The 17,646-nt window shown below is 34.9% G+C and overlaps 1 protein-coding gene across 3 annotated transcripts in view; it reads right to left on the bottom strand.

Annotated features, from left to right (window-relative positions):
- Positions 1-1,238: 1,238 nt before the first annotated feature.
- The window catches only part of LOC126975257 (cuticle protein 16.5-like), a 351,637-nt gene continuing 335,229 nt past the window's right edge, over positions 1,239-17,646 (bottom strand). The window contains exons 2-3 of one of the 3 annotated variants that reach the window (XM_050823063.1): positions 8,974-8,996; positions 1,239-2,021 (exon numbers count right to left, since the gene is read on the bottom strand). In XM_050823063.1, the coding sequence (XP_050679020.1) occupies positions 1,317-2,021; positions 8,974-8,985 (717 nt within the window). In that variant the 5' untranslated portion in view covers positions 8,986-8,996 and the 3' untranslated portion in view covers positions 1,239-1,316. Of the gene's footprint in view, positions 2,022-2,303; positions 2,327-7,833; positions 8,626-8,973; positions 8,997-17,646 lie in introns of those variants that run through there. The other 2 variants (XM_050823062.1, XM_050823061.1) reach the window with 2 other exon arrangements.

Here is a 17,646-nt window from a genome sequence, read left to right as displayed (position 1 = left end):
TGTCGTCGTCAACCTGACAGAATTTTTTTTTTCTGGCGTTTTATTTTAAATAACAAAGGTGTATCGTCGTTTATGGCTAGAATAAGTATATAAAATTTGTTGATTTTGATTTAGAACGATTGATTGATTAAAACAAACTATAGAGACAATCAATAGCTTCGTACCAAAATACTTGAATTTGCAATCTCATAAACTATCAATGTTTCAACATATTCACGATATTAATATATTCTTAGATCAATAAAGTTTGATATTGTACCAACGGTACTGTACTTGCAAGTTATGTGAACAGAGGTTTGCAGTAGAATGATAAAATAATTCCATATTTTGTTATTTTTAGGTGATCTCCCTCACTTCTGGGATGAATAAAATTTAATAAGCACTTATTGACTACACTTGTTATTGTAGACCGCAGTATGGTTACCTTAGGTTAGGCTTAAATGCAATATAAGCATCATTATGAAGCTGATTAATTGTTATTTTTGCAGCTCACTGTATTAAACTATGGGGTGTAATTATCATACAAGCTTAGCTGTCTCCCAGAGTCCAAGTGTGACGCTGAGGTTAGAGATTAGGATATTTGCGTGGTATATATTGCCAGAGCAACCGCTGATATTCATGGTCCCCATAAATGTCTGTTTTTCAGTACATCCCTGGACATATCGTAAAATGTAGTTATGTGTATGTGAAAGTTCATATCATGGTCAACCTTTCCTTACACTTGCTCTACTACATTTTGCTCTATAAACCGTAAATTGTCTATCACTTTCATTAATCCTCTCTACATGACTAAAAATAACCATTTCAAAAACTGATAATTAGGGGTGTTCCCTGCCTACATTTTCTGGAATTCTTCAGATTATCCTGATATAAGTATCAATGTAAAGGAATGATGGATAAGACCAGTAGCGATCGAAGCAACACATTTTTGTTAAAGTCACAATTATTGATATTACTATAACAATGAGTCACACAGAAGAGTGTCTGGCTGGGCTTACCTCACAGTTTACGTAATAACAATTTATAAGCCATTTTTAAGCCAAATTAGTGAATTGTAAATAGTAATAGTGTTAGCTTGATGACTTCATAGTTTATTAGAGATAGAGGGTAAAAGTACGTTTTATTTCCTAATTAAGAAAATGGTAAATTTAAAATTTTGTAGATTTTCAAGTAGTGTCATTGAAGAAGCACTTGAGTGACGAAATTATTTTTAATTTTGCCTTCTTAGTGAAACACAATTTCTTTTATATTATTTATTGTATATTTAACAATAATAATTTACAAAATATCTTTTTAAACTAATTTGTACAATTAGATCACCAGCCGTAGTTACCGGATAAACCGCTGTATGAGACGTGGGAGACAGCTGGAGCAGCAGAGTATGTTACAGCGGACTTCACAAGAGGTGCGGCGTAAGTGGCTATTGGGGCAACTTGAGCGGCGTACGTGGCTACTGGGGCAGCATGAGCGGCATACGTGGCTACCGGTGCAGCATGAGCGGCATACGTGGCTACCGGGGCAGCATGAGCGGCGTAAGTGGCTACTGGGGCAGCATGAGCGGCGTAAGTCAAAGGAGCAGAATACGCAACTGATGGTGCAGAGTAAGCCACAGGGGAAGCGGCGTATGAAACTGGAGCTAAAGCCTTAGCAACCACTGGGGTTCCATGAGATGTGTGGGTGGAGTAAGACGATACCGATGACACTGCTGGCGCAACTGTTTTCACAACTGGGGCGGAGTAAGCTAAGGATTTGAAGACTGGGCTGGGGTAAGCCACTGGGGCAGAGTATACAGCGGGAGCGGCGTAGCTCTTGATGACTGGTGCTGCAGCATAGGTAGTAACTGGTGCAGCATAGTTGGCAGCGTAGCTCACAGCAGGACCGGTGGCGTAGCTTAGGGCAGGTCCTGCGGCGTAGCTTAGGGCGGATCCTGCGGCGTATGTTGCTACCGGGGCGGCGGCGTATGAAGCGCCATATAGACCACCAGCACGGGCAGTTGCTACTGCGCACAGGAGTATTAAGAACTGTAAAGCAATACTAAATTAGTAGGGATTTTCAACAAAAAATATTTATTAAATTAAATAAGATTTTAAAACAGAAAATTTAAATTACTTAAACGTTAAACATTATTTATTCAATTTAATAACATATTAATATAGAAAAGTTTAAATTAAATCAACCAACTAATTTTATGTTTTAGAAACATTAACTTTTTATTTAATAATAACATCTGTAATATGTTTAAGAGCCACTGTTCACTACGACAAAACTTTTACAATTTAACGTTATGCAATTGTTTCACCAACCTTGGCGGCCATTTTAATGTATCTTACTACGGCAAGTGATATCTTCTTAGAACTGTGGCAGACTTTATATAATTCTCGTTACATATCCCCATATGAGTCTAGTCGGACGTCATTGCGTTAGAACCCTGACCCTGAATACCGCAAGCCGCTGATTTGCAAACGGCTGTTTGAATAATTGTTACGCTGGCACCGCGCTTCTTACGAAAGCAGGACACATTCTGGTAGGAGGGAAACAGAGAGACATTAGACAGGATATTATCACTATCTTTATATCCACGGTGATCAGTTCTTCGCTGCCCTCATCCAACGTATTCCGGCGATCATGACCAGATCATCGGTCCATCTTGTGGGAGGCCTACTACCACTACGGTCTTCCGGTACATGGTGGCCATTCAGGGACTTTACTGCCCCAACGGTCATCGATGGATGGATGCGCGGGAATTAAGGCACTCCCTTTTCATCTATACTAATATTATAAAGCTGCAGTGTTTGTTTGTTTGTTTGAACGCGCTAATCTCTGGTACTACTGGTCCGATTTGAATGATTCTTTCAGTGTTGGGTAGTCCATTTATCGAGGAAGGCTATGTTTTTTTTCAAAATTAGGGATCCGTAATAAAATTGCTATTTTGTAACACAAGGTGTAAAATCGAAAACCTATTTTTGCGTGCGCTGCAAAAACTATTGACAATAGAACAAAATGGCAAAACTTGGGGCATACGGTATTTGTATCTTATTCAATGGATGGGCTCATTTTTAAAAAATCGTGAGATGAGTGTTGTTATTGGAGGGTACCAGTCAAATACTTTTATTGCGACATCTGGTGTTCCGCAGGGTTCCAATCTGGGCCCCACGTTGTTTGGTATTTTCATTAATGACATAGTCAAATGTTTTAAGTTTTGTCAATTCCATCTTTATGCAGATGACTTCAAGATGTATAGTAAAATAAATAATATTGAAGACTCGATTAATATGCAACAGGATTTAGATAGACTTTCGGTTTGGTGCAATGAAAATAATCTAAAATTAAATCATTTGAAATGTTACAGTATCACCTTCAGCAGAAAAATAAGAAATATTAATTTTGATTACAGTATAAATGGCAACATATTAGAAACGGTCAATCAAATAAATGATCTCGGGATCATTCTAGATTGTAAGTTGAGTTTCATACCACATATTGATAATCTGGTGAGTAATGCTCTTAAACTTTTAGGTTTCATAATAAGAAGTACAAAAGAATTTAAAAGATCATCCACAAAATTAACGCTGTTTAATTCAATGATTAGAAGTAAACTTGAATATTGCTCTGTTGTATGGAATCTATCAAAGAGTACAAAAAAAAATCTTACGACACTTAGCCTACAAGGACAATATATTAAAAGAAATTAATAATACCAACGATCTCTTATAACTTTATAAAACTATATCACTATGCAATCGTAGAAACTCAATAGATCTCTGTTTTTTGCATAAAATTGTAAATGGAGCTATTGATAGCCCGACCTTATTAAACAGAATAAGGTTAGCAGTTCCAAGACAAAATGCACGGTCACATATTAAAAATAAAATTACTTTTATGCCAATAATTACAAAGAGTAACCTAGGTAGGACCGCTCCTATTAACAGAATTGTAATGTCCTATAACAATATATTTAAAATAGCAGAGTTGGACATATTTTGGAACTCTGCATTGATTTTCAAGCGCAAAATTAAAAATCATTTAATTAAATAATATTATTCGTTTTTTTTTTCGTATTTAATTATTCGTAGTTGCTGTATTTTAAATTTAGTTTAGATAAAATTTAGTTTTTTTTTTGTTTAGAGTGATAAGTTTTTTATATTTTTGTTTAAGTGACCAATTTATTGAGTAAATTAGATAAGTAGTAAGTAAACGAAGAAATTGTCATATTATGTTAATAATGTTTTTAAGTACTTGTAATTTAATTAAGTAATTAATTGCATGTCGAGTTAGCCCGTAAATGGGGTATACGATGCTAAATAATATAATTAATTAAGGTAATACATTGTATGCAACGTGGGCTTCCTATTAAATAAATAAAAAAAAATAAAAATGAAAATAAATGATGTACAGGCTATAATATAGGCAATATTTTATTACTTATAAAACTATCGCGTGAATTATACTTTATATGGCAAAACAACGTTTGCCTGGTCAGCTAGTTATTTTATATACATTTTTAAATAACTAAAAAACCTAACTAATCTCACTAAAAATATCTATGTTTTTTAGGAATATTATTTACAATATCACATCACCGTCCGTGAAGTATATAAAACGTAACAATTACTTTTCAGACATATAAGTTTGGGTTTTTTTTTATTATGAAACTGCAACATCATGTTTTATAAATTTTTTTCAATTATTATTATGTAACTTAGTAACGTCTAAACTACCCAAACAACTAAAATCAGGTTAGGGGTAAAAACATTAGTATATTTCATTCCCAAATTTTGTAATCATCTGGTTCTTATAAATTTCTAACCAGTAAATAAAATAACCTTAGAACCCGGTGTAAACATTCATAAGATGTATGGATATTTTTGGACAAGACGAGCAGGACGTTCAGCTGATGGAAATTGATACACCCTGCTCATTACAATGCAGCCCCGCTCAGGATTCTTGAAAAACCCAAAACTTCTGATCGGCACTACAACTGCGCTCGTCACCTTGAGACATAAGATGTTACGTCTCATTTGTCCAGTAATTTCACTAGCTACGGCGCCCTTCAGACCAAAACACTGTAATCTTTACACATTAGGTACTGCTTCACGACAGAAGTAGCGCCGTTGTGGTACCCATAATTTTGCCGGCATCCTGTGCAAAGGAGCCTCCCACTGGTAAATGATGTTTGTTTCCGAGTCATGGATGTTTATATATATTAACGAATATTTTAGTATGTATAGCGTATTAAATATATCGTTGTCTTGCACCCATAGTACATGCTATGTCTAGTTTGGGGTAAGATAATATGTGTAAAAGTGTGTCAATATTATAATAATTATAATAATATTATGAACTGCTTTTTTCTCGAAATTATTGATACATCAGGTTTTTTTAAATAAAACTCACCAGTAGATCCAAGTAATTTATTATGTTTTTAAAAGGATAACCCTCACTTCTAGGATTAATACACAAATAAATTTTAAACAAAAACTTATGAACGATGCGGGACTCCACAACCTGAGAGTTGAACAAAGTATACAAGATTTTATGACGATACGTCACTCGAACGGTTAGCTCAGTTGGCAGAGCACTAGCACGGAACGCCAGGGTCGTGGGTTCCAGCCCCGCATAGTTCATAAAATTTTGTTTTCAAATTTTATTACATCCAAGTAGGTTTATAAAAATATTTTTAAATCACCAATTAAATTTTGTCATTACCACTTCTTCCTTGTATGCCGATTATCATGGCTATTTCCACCTTCGATACAGCAGCACAGAACAAGGATCCAGAGGTCAAGTTAGCTCTCTCTCTCTCAGGTCAGCCGCGATGTCCACCTTCTTTCTACCTGAATTGTCACCACAAAGAACATAGAAATCGTAACTTAGCAAATTACTAAATTACTGGGCAAATGAGACTTGACAACTGACGCTGACGAGTGCAGTTGTAGTGCCGCTCGAAATATTTGGGTTTTTCAAGAATCTTGAATGGCACTGCATTGTAATGAGCAGGGTGTATCAGTTACCGTCAGCTGAACGTCCTTCTCGTCTCGTCCCTTATTTTCATAAAAAAAGCTAAGTAGTAGACACATGATAAGTATCTCTCCGTACTACTCATAATATATACAAAGGTACTACTTTTCCTGAGCGCTAGTCTAAATGATTGGCTTACTAATCTTATTATCTCAATCATATACAGATACACACACTCATACACCTACATGCACACACACACTACTGTCACTTTTGTGGGCGAAAGAATTTACCTATTATGAATTAGTTGCCGCTAGGGAAGTTGCTAGACATTCGCAATACAAGTGTAATAACGTAGGACGTCTTGGTCTACCCATTACAATGCAGTGTCGCTCAGGATTCTTGAAAAACCCAAATATTCAGAGCGGCACTACAGTTGAGCTCGTCATCTTGAGACATAAGATGTTAAGTCTCATTTGCCCAGTAATTTCACTAGCTACGACATACTTCAGACCGAAAGACAGTAATGTTTACACATAACTGCTTCAAGCCAGAAATAGGTGCCTTTGTGGTACCCATAATCTAGCTTTCTTCCTGTGCAAAGGAGCCTCCTACTGTTGAATAGCGCGAATAGCCCTCTTCCGCAGCATAAAAATGGTATTAATATCGGCTGCGCTGTCCCATAACAATATACCATAGGACATAATGCTATTAAATTAACTTAAGTATACTACTCGCGCCATATCTATGTCAATTAACTTTCTAATTTTTTAAACCACATATGCTCCAGAACTAAACCTATTCGCCAATCCTTCAATATGGGGGCCCCATTGCAATAGAGAATCAAGAGTAATGCCAAGAAATATGGCAGATTACATTGGTTTTAGCACCTCTCCGTGTAATAAAATATTCGCATCTACATTTTTGACACGTGGTGCGGCAAATTTAATATATTTACTTTTATGACTATTTAACAATAAGTTATTGACGCTAAACCAGTACATGATGTCAGATAGGACATTGTTTACTTCGTATATAAAACTTGGCTTCTTTTTACATTGAATATCAGCGAAGTGTCATCCGCAAACAATAATACCTTTTTTTTCTACAAAGATAGGTAGATCATGAAAATTTATTGAATTAGGCGTTACTTTGCGGCAATCCATAATTATACAAATGATTTAAGTTTTCTTCAGTTTTAATTCCGCCAATATTTGTCTTTAAAACAGTTCGACACGTGTTTCGTACACGAGGCATCCTCAGGCTGTGTTGTCTCGCCAAAATCTGGCACGAGACTACTACTGGCGGAATTAACACTAAAGAAAACTTAAATCGCTTGTACAGGTAGATTATTTATATAAAGAAAGAAGAGAAATGGTCCAAGAATAGACCCTTGTGGTACTCCCATACCGAGAAGAGTCCAAAGAGATCTTCTGCCAGTAACATCGACCCTCATAATCCTATTATTATTATTTAAATATGAGATCAGAAGATCGAGCGCAGATCCTCTTATACCATAGCTTCTTGACCAGCGTTGAGTGTTGAACACAATCAATGTACAGAAAATACTAAGTGCATTCCTTAATCATAATTTACACAGCAACACAAAATGGTTCACCATATTTTTTGTGTATTGAAGGTCAAATATATATTATAGATTTTAAAACAGTTCACTTGGTGTGCTTTTTAGCCATTGGACTTTTACCTTAAGAACGCCTTCACTTTAATTTATAGCACAAAAAGCTTAACATTGTTTCATTCGAAGTATGGGAGCTGTATCTTTGTTCAAACTTAAGTATCCATCCCTATTCTATGGTAAAAGTATGCGATAAATACGGTAATAAGGTACACAAGCATTCTTAATTAAAATATCAATGTTTTTTAAATAATTTATTAATTGTGTAAGTAAAAAAATAATAATTTACAAAACATCTTTTTAGACTATATTGTACAAGTAGATCACCAGCCGTAGTTACCGGATAAACCACTGTATGAGACGTGGGAGACAGCTGGAGCAGCAGAGTATGTTACAGCGGATTTCACAAGAGGTGCGGCGTAAGTGGCTACTGGGGCTGCATGGGCGGCGTACGTGGCTACTGGGGCAACATGGGAAGCGTACGTGGCTACTGGGGCAGCATGAGCGGCGTACGTGGCTACTGGGGCGGCATGAGCGGCGTAAGTCAAAGGTGCGGAATACGCAACTGATGGTGCAGAGTAAGCCACAGGGGAAGCGGCGTATGAAACTGGAGCTAAAGCCTTAGCAACCACTGGGGTTCCATGAGATGTGTGGGTGGAGTAAGACGATACCGATGACACTGCTGGGGCAACTGTTTTCACAACTGGTGCGGAGTAAGTTAAGGATTTGACGACTGGGCTGGAGTAGGCCACTGGGGCAGAGTATACAGCGGGAGCGGCGTAGCTCTTGATGACTGGTGCTGCAGCATAGGTGGTGACTGGTGCGGCATAGTTGACAGCTGGGGCAGCGTAGCTCACAGCAGGACCGGTCGCATAGCTTAGGGCGGGTCCTGCGGCGTAGCTCAGGGCGGGTCCAGCGGCGTAGTTTAGGGCGGGTCCTGCGGCGTATGTTGCTACCGGGGCGGCGGCGTATGAAGCGCCGTATAGACCACCAGCACGGGCAGTGGCTACTGCGCACAGGAGTACTAAGAACTGTAAACCAATACTATATTAGTGCAAGGATCAAAAGAGGCATCGCTACTATAAAATAAATAACTAATAGATAATAAACGTTGATATTATTTTAAGTCAAATGATATGATTTGTTTTGACAAAATTAAAGAGAAATAAATCAATCTTGAGACTCATCTAACGCAATATAACACGAATAGAAAAGTCGTAAATTTAAAATCTTAAAAAAAAATAGTTACTATTTCATAAAATAATGCATGAGATAGTAAAAATAAATAACGTATATTCTTATATGTATATAAGTCACAAACTGTGTTTATTATACTTAAAATATTTGAATTTAACTTTTTAAAATTGTTTAACTCGTACCTTGGCGGCCATTTTAATGTATCTTACTACGGCAAGTGATATCTTCTAAGAACGGTGGCAGACTCTTATATCATTCTCTTTACACATCCCCATACGAGTCTAGATTGCACGTCATTGCGTTAGAACCCTGACCCTGTAGTACATACCAAGAATTACGCAGCCGATGTTATTTATTATCAAATGAACTTACTAACGGTCTATTTTTAATTACAACGTTATACGCTAACATTTACACAGTTATTTTAAGAATTACTGCAATAAATAACTCATATTAGACGGGGAAAATTATAGTTATTTTATCTGTGGCTTACAGTTTTATAGAACATACATAAGGTATGTTGTTTGTCAATGCAGTCTCACAGTATTTTAGTGCTGTAGCTAAGATATTAAAATGTTTATCATTTCTATGTTTGACCGTTCCTACCTTGATAGCTAGATGTATTAATTAAACGGCACTGATGTTAATGATAATTATATTTTATCAGTTCTAAACTGACTATAAATCTTATTATTGAGATTCCTTTTTGAAGTTACATCTTTTGGTTTTTTCTTCATGAGAAAATGTGTCTCGTACAAGTGAGACGTTCACCTATAGAGATTGACCTGCCCATTGTAAAGCCACCCAAAATTCTGACCAGCATCGCAATCGTGTTGTTCATTTACATGCTTTTTATTAACTTCACCTGTTTGTATGTTTGTTGGTGAACCGACTCATTTGGGAGCAAATTTGACCCACTTTAAATGGCCAGATTTCGTTTAAACTTCGTAGATTTATCCAGGACTGATGACAATACATTAATTTGATAAAATTATTCCATTTTCCCAAGATTATTTGTTCATTTATATAATTTTCATTTATCGTCTATATGGCAGGAATTGATGTTAATTTTAAATTTCAACCATTATATTTAATCAATATTAGAAATTTTCGAATACCAAAGAGAATTTTTATTTCAACAATGCAAATTAAGTGCAAGTTTAAAATAAACTAAAAAAACACGTATAAATAAACCAAAATAAAAATTCAATATAAAGCGTGTTTTTTTAACTACTATTTATTGATACATGAGATGTTTAGTCTTATTAGCCCAGTACTTTTATTAGAATTAAAGCATCTTTCAATTTGAAATACGTATCATAACAATTTAAAAAAAAATTGTGTTTAGTGTTAGTAGTCTTCCCGTAGACGACTTGAGCCGACTCTACCCATTATGAGCGTTACCTACATTGAATGCGTGACGGCTTCAAAAATATATTGTTTTGTTTAGCTTGACACCAACTTAAAAATGTTGCACTGAAACTTATTTTTAACCGACATTAAAAAAAGGAGGAGGTTCCCAATTCGTTGGTTTTTTATGTTTGTTACCTCAGAAGTTTCGAGTGGGTGAGCCAATTTTGATAATTCTATTTTTATTTGAAAGCTGGTCCTTTTCGTGTGGTTTAATTTGAAATAGGTATCATAACAATTAAAAAAAATTGTGTTTAGTGTTAGTAGTCTTCCCGTAGACGACTTGAGCCGACTCTACCCATTATGAGCATTACCTACATTGAATGCGTGACGGCTTCAGAAATATATTGTTTTGTTTAGCTTGGCACCAACTTAAAAATGTTGTACTGAAACTTATTTTTTAGCCGACTTCAAAAAAGAAAGAGGTTCTCAATTCGTTGGTTTTTTATGTTTGTTACCTCCGAAGTTGCGAGTGGGTGAGCCAATTTTGTTAATTCTTTTTTTATTTGAAAGCTGGTCCTTTTCGTATGGTCCTATTGTAATTTGGTCCAGTTCAGACAACAGGTTCACAGAGTCCCCGAGAGCTAGAAAACTACTGAACTGATCGGAATAATACTGACCATAAGATGCAGCGTGTTTCGGAGAGGGTTTTAATATTAATTTATGTTGGTGATAACTTATCCGAAACTAATACATTTTTTTTAGAAATACCTAGTTATATATTCGCTATGCAAATAATTCAGTCTATGACATTTCATTACATATGACATTTCATACAATGAGCGGGCGCGAGGCTTTATTTATATGGCAAAGCAACCTTTGTCGGGTCAGTTGGTATAATTATACTTGCGTACGAATAAGGGAAATATTGACTAGTTGGTAAGTGGAAGAGTTGGTAGTATTTAATATACAATCGTTGGTTAGTTGGCAACTATCTGGACACAACGGTCGACTAGTCGTCTCGTATAGATTTACAGATAAACCCGTGAAGAGTGAATTAAAAACCCATTAATTCGACAAACGTTGAATATTTTCATTCTGATAAGAATCAAAAAACAAAAGTAGTCAAAATACGAAAATAAAAACATACAAAATTTTCAAGCAATCGAAAAGATCCAAATGCATTTCTTGTTTATGTAGCAAATCATAAAAAACAATTCTTAAAGTAGTAAAACTAATATTAAAAGGAAATAAATATATATCAGAGCCTCTTGTTGCTAGACAACCGATGAAAACAGGCCAGGTTTATTACTTTATTATGCGTGACAAGCTATGTCTAACTCGCGATTTGTATATTACTTTGTTAGTGTGCATGCATTGCTCAAAATAGAGGTTAACGGTCAATCTCAATTTTTTTCGATATTCTCACAGCCGTCACACTCTATCTAGACGTATGAATGATCTATGATCTTTCATACTTTCGTTATTTAATTAAAAATTAAATACCATAAGAAAATGTTAAAGTGGCAAGCAGATCAACTGATGAGATGCCATCACCTCGTCCGTGAAATATGATGAAAAAGGCAAAGCAGGAAATATTTATTACGCATGAATACACGCGATCACCTCTTCGACATTTCACCAAAGTGCAATGTTTAATTAAAGAAACAGGAACGAAGTCTTTATTATACACAAGAAAAACAAAAACGAACCGCACCGCACCATTCTGGAAAGGAGCACGCAAGAACTGTAACAAAAGTCAAAACGTACAAACCACTGACCTGCATAAATACCACTGGACAGGCTGTTCCATATGTTTGACAGCAAATTTTTTGTGCCTATTTGAACCGCCACTCGCGAGCGTCCAGAGAACTAATATTAACTACAAATTATGAAGTATTTTTGCATTTTGAATCAATTTCGTTCGTTTTCCGTGTTAGTTACTTCAAGAATCAACGTAATAAAGTACACAATCTTTTTTGTAAATAGTTTTCCACCATCTATCGATGTTTGCTGAGGTTGCCATCACTAGTTTTAGTACCGCAGACTCTCGCTACATGGTCAACAGCGTCAAAATGGCGAATATCAAACAGGCAAAAAAGCACTTTGACAGTGGCAACAGTGTATTATATTTAACACGAACATCTTAAGGCGAAGAGTAAGCAGAAAACACGCAAACATAGTGTTTTTAGACAAGTTTTGTGGTGAAAGTATAGCATTTCGAGCTATGAACACAACTTAATCCTGTTACACATATCTTTAAGTCTTATTTGTAGGTTGCTAATGCTTGCTGTTGGTTATAGTTAACACTGCCGAGCCTTTTTGAACTATCACATTTCTTTAAAGTTAAACAAGTTTTTTGGCATGGCGGGACGCATTTTTTTGGTACTTCTCTCAGAAAAGTTATTCTTATAGCTTGTACTTTTTTGTGTAGGTTCATTTATTCAGATTCGTAGTGAATAACGAGGATTGTAAGCACATAAACTATTTTCCACCCAAGAATTTTGAAAATATTGGCTTTGTTACATAGATGGCGGGCCAGCAGCCGTGAACTCATATCGCTCAAGGTCGCTGGCATTTAGTGTCGCCTTAAACTGAACTAATGAAAAAAAAAAAATATTTAAATTTGTATTTCCTGATGAATCTCATGAGCGTTAAAGTTTTGAAGTTAAAGTTCTGTCAGCAAAGCTCAGTACGTGTGAAAAAGGTTAAGTCTGTCGGTTATTTTTAGTTATATATATGTTTGGATGTGTATGTGCCTGTTTTTGTGTATGTTCGTATATACCTATATGTGTTTGTTCCTTTTATACTGCTTAAGTAACATATTTTATATCTACTGTATTCATTGGTTATATCTACTGTATGCAGTGGTAGTACAGGTCAGTGGTACAAACGAAGCAACAAGAAGATTGCCGAGGCTGAAATATTTGTGAAGTCATCTAAACACTCGATATCAATGCGACTCAGCTTATCTTATATTATATAACTTATCTTTTAGGCCGCTTCGGAGCTAATTAGTCGACCAGTCTAGCAAACCCATAGACTTCGACTATAAATGGTAGTATAGACCAGCCTAGCGAAACTCTCTAAGAAAAAAGCGATTCACTCGATTGTATGAAATGTATAGTCATTGATACATTTACAGATGACGGCTATAATCTTGTAAAAAAGTGAGATACCCGAAATCCACTTCGTTTTAAGTAACAGTTTGCTGTCTAACTTAGCCGGATTATACTACGTCGCCAATCGCCATACTGTAATTACTACTATTTCAAACTTATGTCAAATCATTTTCATTCACGTAATGTGACGTAGTTGAGCATGATAGGTCAAGATTCATTCAATACCCACGAAATAAATATCAGTAACGGCCGTTCCCAATATTCAGTCTATCTCCGGTTGACTTTTCTGTCTCAATAAACTTATCGACGGTAACTCACCTTATCCGTACACGTGGAAATTGCAATTCACGCGTCCAAAGGTAAGATAAGAATAACATATCAGGTATATTAGGACAGCTTCAGATTATTGACAGCTAATTACTGACAGTAGAAAGTAGTAATTTATCTCCATCTGTCAATGACGTTCTATATGTATAGAACGTCATTGCCATCTGTATATAGTCCATTGGGAACGGCCATAAATAGTATTCACTTGAAGAACTACAAATCAGACTTGTTATTTATATTAAAGATGGTAAGAAGGTGTGAATTTATACCCCAATTACAAGTTTACACAGACGTTTTAAAAGTTTTTTAGTTATTCTTGAACTGTAATTTATTTATTTATTGCCTAATGATTGACTCGCAAGTTAAGTATATTATATTTGTTTTACAAGGATAAATACCCCATTACAAGTTAACACCAACGTTTTAAAAGTACTTTAATTAAACTTTTACAAACGGTTAAATGAACGAACTCTTAACTATTATTAATTCGTTTATATCTATTACTTCTCATTGACCCGCAAGTTTAGTAAATTAAGTTTGTTTTGCGGATGTTATCAAATCGCAAACGTGGACTTCACAAATGTAAATGAATCTACAGACCAACAAGTATTAATGGCAACACTTAGCGGTAGAGGCTTATCTCTTAATCTCTCTCATCAGTCCAAGTGACGAAAATGTAATCGCATTTCGTAAGTTATCGGGTGGACGGGTCAATCGTGACGTACAACCATAGACAAGTTCTAAACTAAACCCGTCGCTTAAATCTCTTAGCATTACATCAGCGACAAACTTGCTTGACAATAATTCAATTCACAGTTTGCCTCACATATATGACTCACGAAAGTCTTTTGTATTTTACAGGACTGGCACATAATAAAATATGCTTTTATGAATTTTTATTATTTCTATTTTTTTATTTTATTTAATGGATCACCAACATAAGAAGTAGTAGTTTACAGTTATAATAATTACGTTGCATTAACTTATAATCACAGCAATGCTTTGTGTTACAAAAATAATTAGTAACGAGAAATCAAAAAAAAAATATTAATTAAAATTAGTGAATTACGAGCAATTTATATTAATAACAAATCTGTGAATGCAATATTCAACCAATTTATTATATAAGACCTAAGTATTACATTCTGAGGCTGTAGGTAGGTCACACTTAATAAGCTTTAATTAAAAGTTGTTAAGACTATCAAAATTAATGTCGATATTTGGACTTTTCTTTGTATAGTCATTATAGCGACGAGAAATGCGTACCACAGGTGAATCACGTCCTAGATTAGTTTAATTAATTAAATAATACTCGAAGAAGAACTGTATTATAAACATACATATCAAGTTTGGTGATTCATATTATTATTTTGTTCTTGTGATTTAACTAGAACTTGTTTTTTTTTCAGTGTATTTTATTACAAGCGCTGTCACAACTTGCTGTACTATAATTAGATTAATTACTGTTACTATGGACTAACTCTCCACATTAATAAAAAATAATATCTACTTTCTAATGTCAATCTTAGGACCCCTTTTATACTTAATTTATGTCAACAACATTCATGAAATAGGACAGTGGACGTGGACAGATTACGCTTTATGCTGATGACACTTGCCTTTTTTACTTAGGAAAATCAATTAATGAACTTGTTTCTTTTGCACAGGCCGATTATAATACTATTTTTCAATACTTTCAAAGTAACCTTTTATCCAAAGCCTCGTACATCACCTTTAAAGCAAATAACAAAACTATTCCTCCTTTCACAAATTTAAGAATAAATAATCAACAAAGCGAAGAAAAAACGAAGATAAATATCTAGGCCTCAATTTGGATAGTGATACGGAATGGATTCCACATATCGATAAAGTAAGAACAAAATTATCATCCAATTGGTATGTTGCGAAATATTGTCAGATCTATTCCACGCCGTGGAATTTCCGCCGCCATTCTATTCTACACAGAAACAAAAATAATGACCATCAGACAATTATACACACACACTACATGATTACTCATTTACAAGGTTTTAAATAAAAAAAGTCACACTAACACATCCTTCTTTACAAAAAAGAATTTAACCAGAATTGTTACATGAAGAGCTAGTCATATTGAGCTTCCAATGGTGAGAAATAATTATGGAAACAGACAATAATCTTTGAGGGAGTTCAAATATATAACAACCTGCCCTCAGAAATAAGAAATGCCAAAACATTGACTTCTTTTATTACGAGCCTTCAAAGGCATATGCTCAATAATTATGAAACGTTTGTATAACATAATATGTGGGTTGTTTTATGTCTTATGTAATTATGTTATTGGTCTAACATTGTATTGCATTCTGTACCTACCAAAATCATTGTTTGTAAGTAGGTACTTTACTTTAATTGTTAAAATGTTAATTTCTCATGTAAGTGACAATAGGTCATAATGAGTATAAAGTTATTTAAACCTATTGTGTTTAGCCGATTTCAAAACTTTATTTTTTATAAATATAATATTATGTTAATTGCATTGTATCTACATGAAATCATATAATCGATGTTGATGCACATAGATACAGACGGACAAATCCATCAAATTAGACTTGTTTTTATTTAGATACGAATCCCTAAACAAATTGTCTGTAAGGAAATATGCTTAATGTATTTATGACAATTGAGACAGTTATTAGTTGAGCCTTACCGTAGAAATATAATATCATACATGTATGAGTACTACCAATTCTTAAATGGTTTAAGAACGTCTTAAATGAGTCGTTGCTTCCTATTTTATTCCACGAAATTATGTTACTGTCTTACTTTTTTTTTTATGAAAATAAGGGACAAGACGAGCAGGACGTTCAGCTGATAGTAATTGATACGCCCTGCCCATTACAATGCAGTGCCACTCAGGATTCTTGAAACCCCCAAAAATTCTGAGCGGCACTAAAACTGCGCTCTTCACCTTGAGACAAGATGTTAAGTCTCATTTGCCCAGTAATTTCACTAGCTACGGCGCCCTTCATACCGAAACACAGTAATGCTTACACATTACTGCTTCACGGCAGAAATAGGCACCGTTGTGGTACCCATAATCTAGCCGGCATCCTGTGCAAAGAGCCTCCCACTGGTGAATTACCTCCACTTACTATTGTCGATTTCAAAAATACCAATCATCCTAACTTGAATTAGATTAATTAATTAGATTGCGTATTTTAATACTTTTAAGTTCATATTATTATATTTATTGTATTGGAAAAGTGTTTTTGAAATCGGTAGTTCTTTTGTTAATTTATTTTTAACTTATGATTTGTCTAAATACGTGTAGAGCTACTAAATTCCTTACGTTTTTTAACGTTATTTAACTTACGTTCATAACTGCATTGTAATTTGATAACAGATAGTTAGAAATTCTGCCACAGATCGCACCCTTACTGTAAGTCGTTAAGGACTACCATTGATCAACATAGTTGACTACGACAATTACTTGACCATAACGTCGTTACGGTAGGTGACTCCAATATCTGGATAGCATAAAAAAGATTCGGTCGAGTATCGTTAAATTAAAAAATCGATACATTATGGGTCACAAAATGAGAACCTAACCAAACCCTCACCAAACTATTTTTGCAGTTTATCCTTTCCATTAAAAAAAAATCATCGAAATCGGTTGGCGCGATATTAAGTCATTCATAAATTTGTCGCGCACGTACTTAAAGTAAATTTAAGACTTTTATGGTTTTCTGATGGATTCCATTGTCAGATCTGGAGCAAAAACGATATTCTAATATATATAAAATTGAGACCCTCCTCCCATTTTGAAGTCGGTTAAAAATGAATACCATTCTACCTTTCAAAGTCAAAGTACCTAATCGGTACTTCAAATTTAAAACACTAGGCCCATCCTTTATTTACCTATACTTACATTACATTACATTATCTACTAAGATACATTAAATTTAATCTATCGTTACGGGAAACTGTACCAAGAATAATGGCAGCATTTGCGCGTTCGATAGCTAGGCTGATCCGTTGACCGAAATAGCTGCCAGCGCTCGGGTTTCCAGTAGCCCT

The sequence above is a fragment of the Leptidea sinapis genome, chromosome 35 (assembly GCF_905404315.1).
Source record: "Leptidea sinapis chromosome 35, ilLepSina1.1, whole genome shotgun sequence".
NCBI classification, from domain to species: domain Eukaryota; kingdom Metazoa; phylum Arthropoda; class Insecta; order Lepidoptera; family Pieridae; genus Leptidea; species Leptidea sinapis.
Note: the sequence above shows the minus strand (reverse complement) of the source record. Positions and strands in the feature narration are given on the sequence as shown.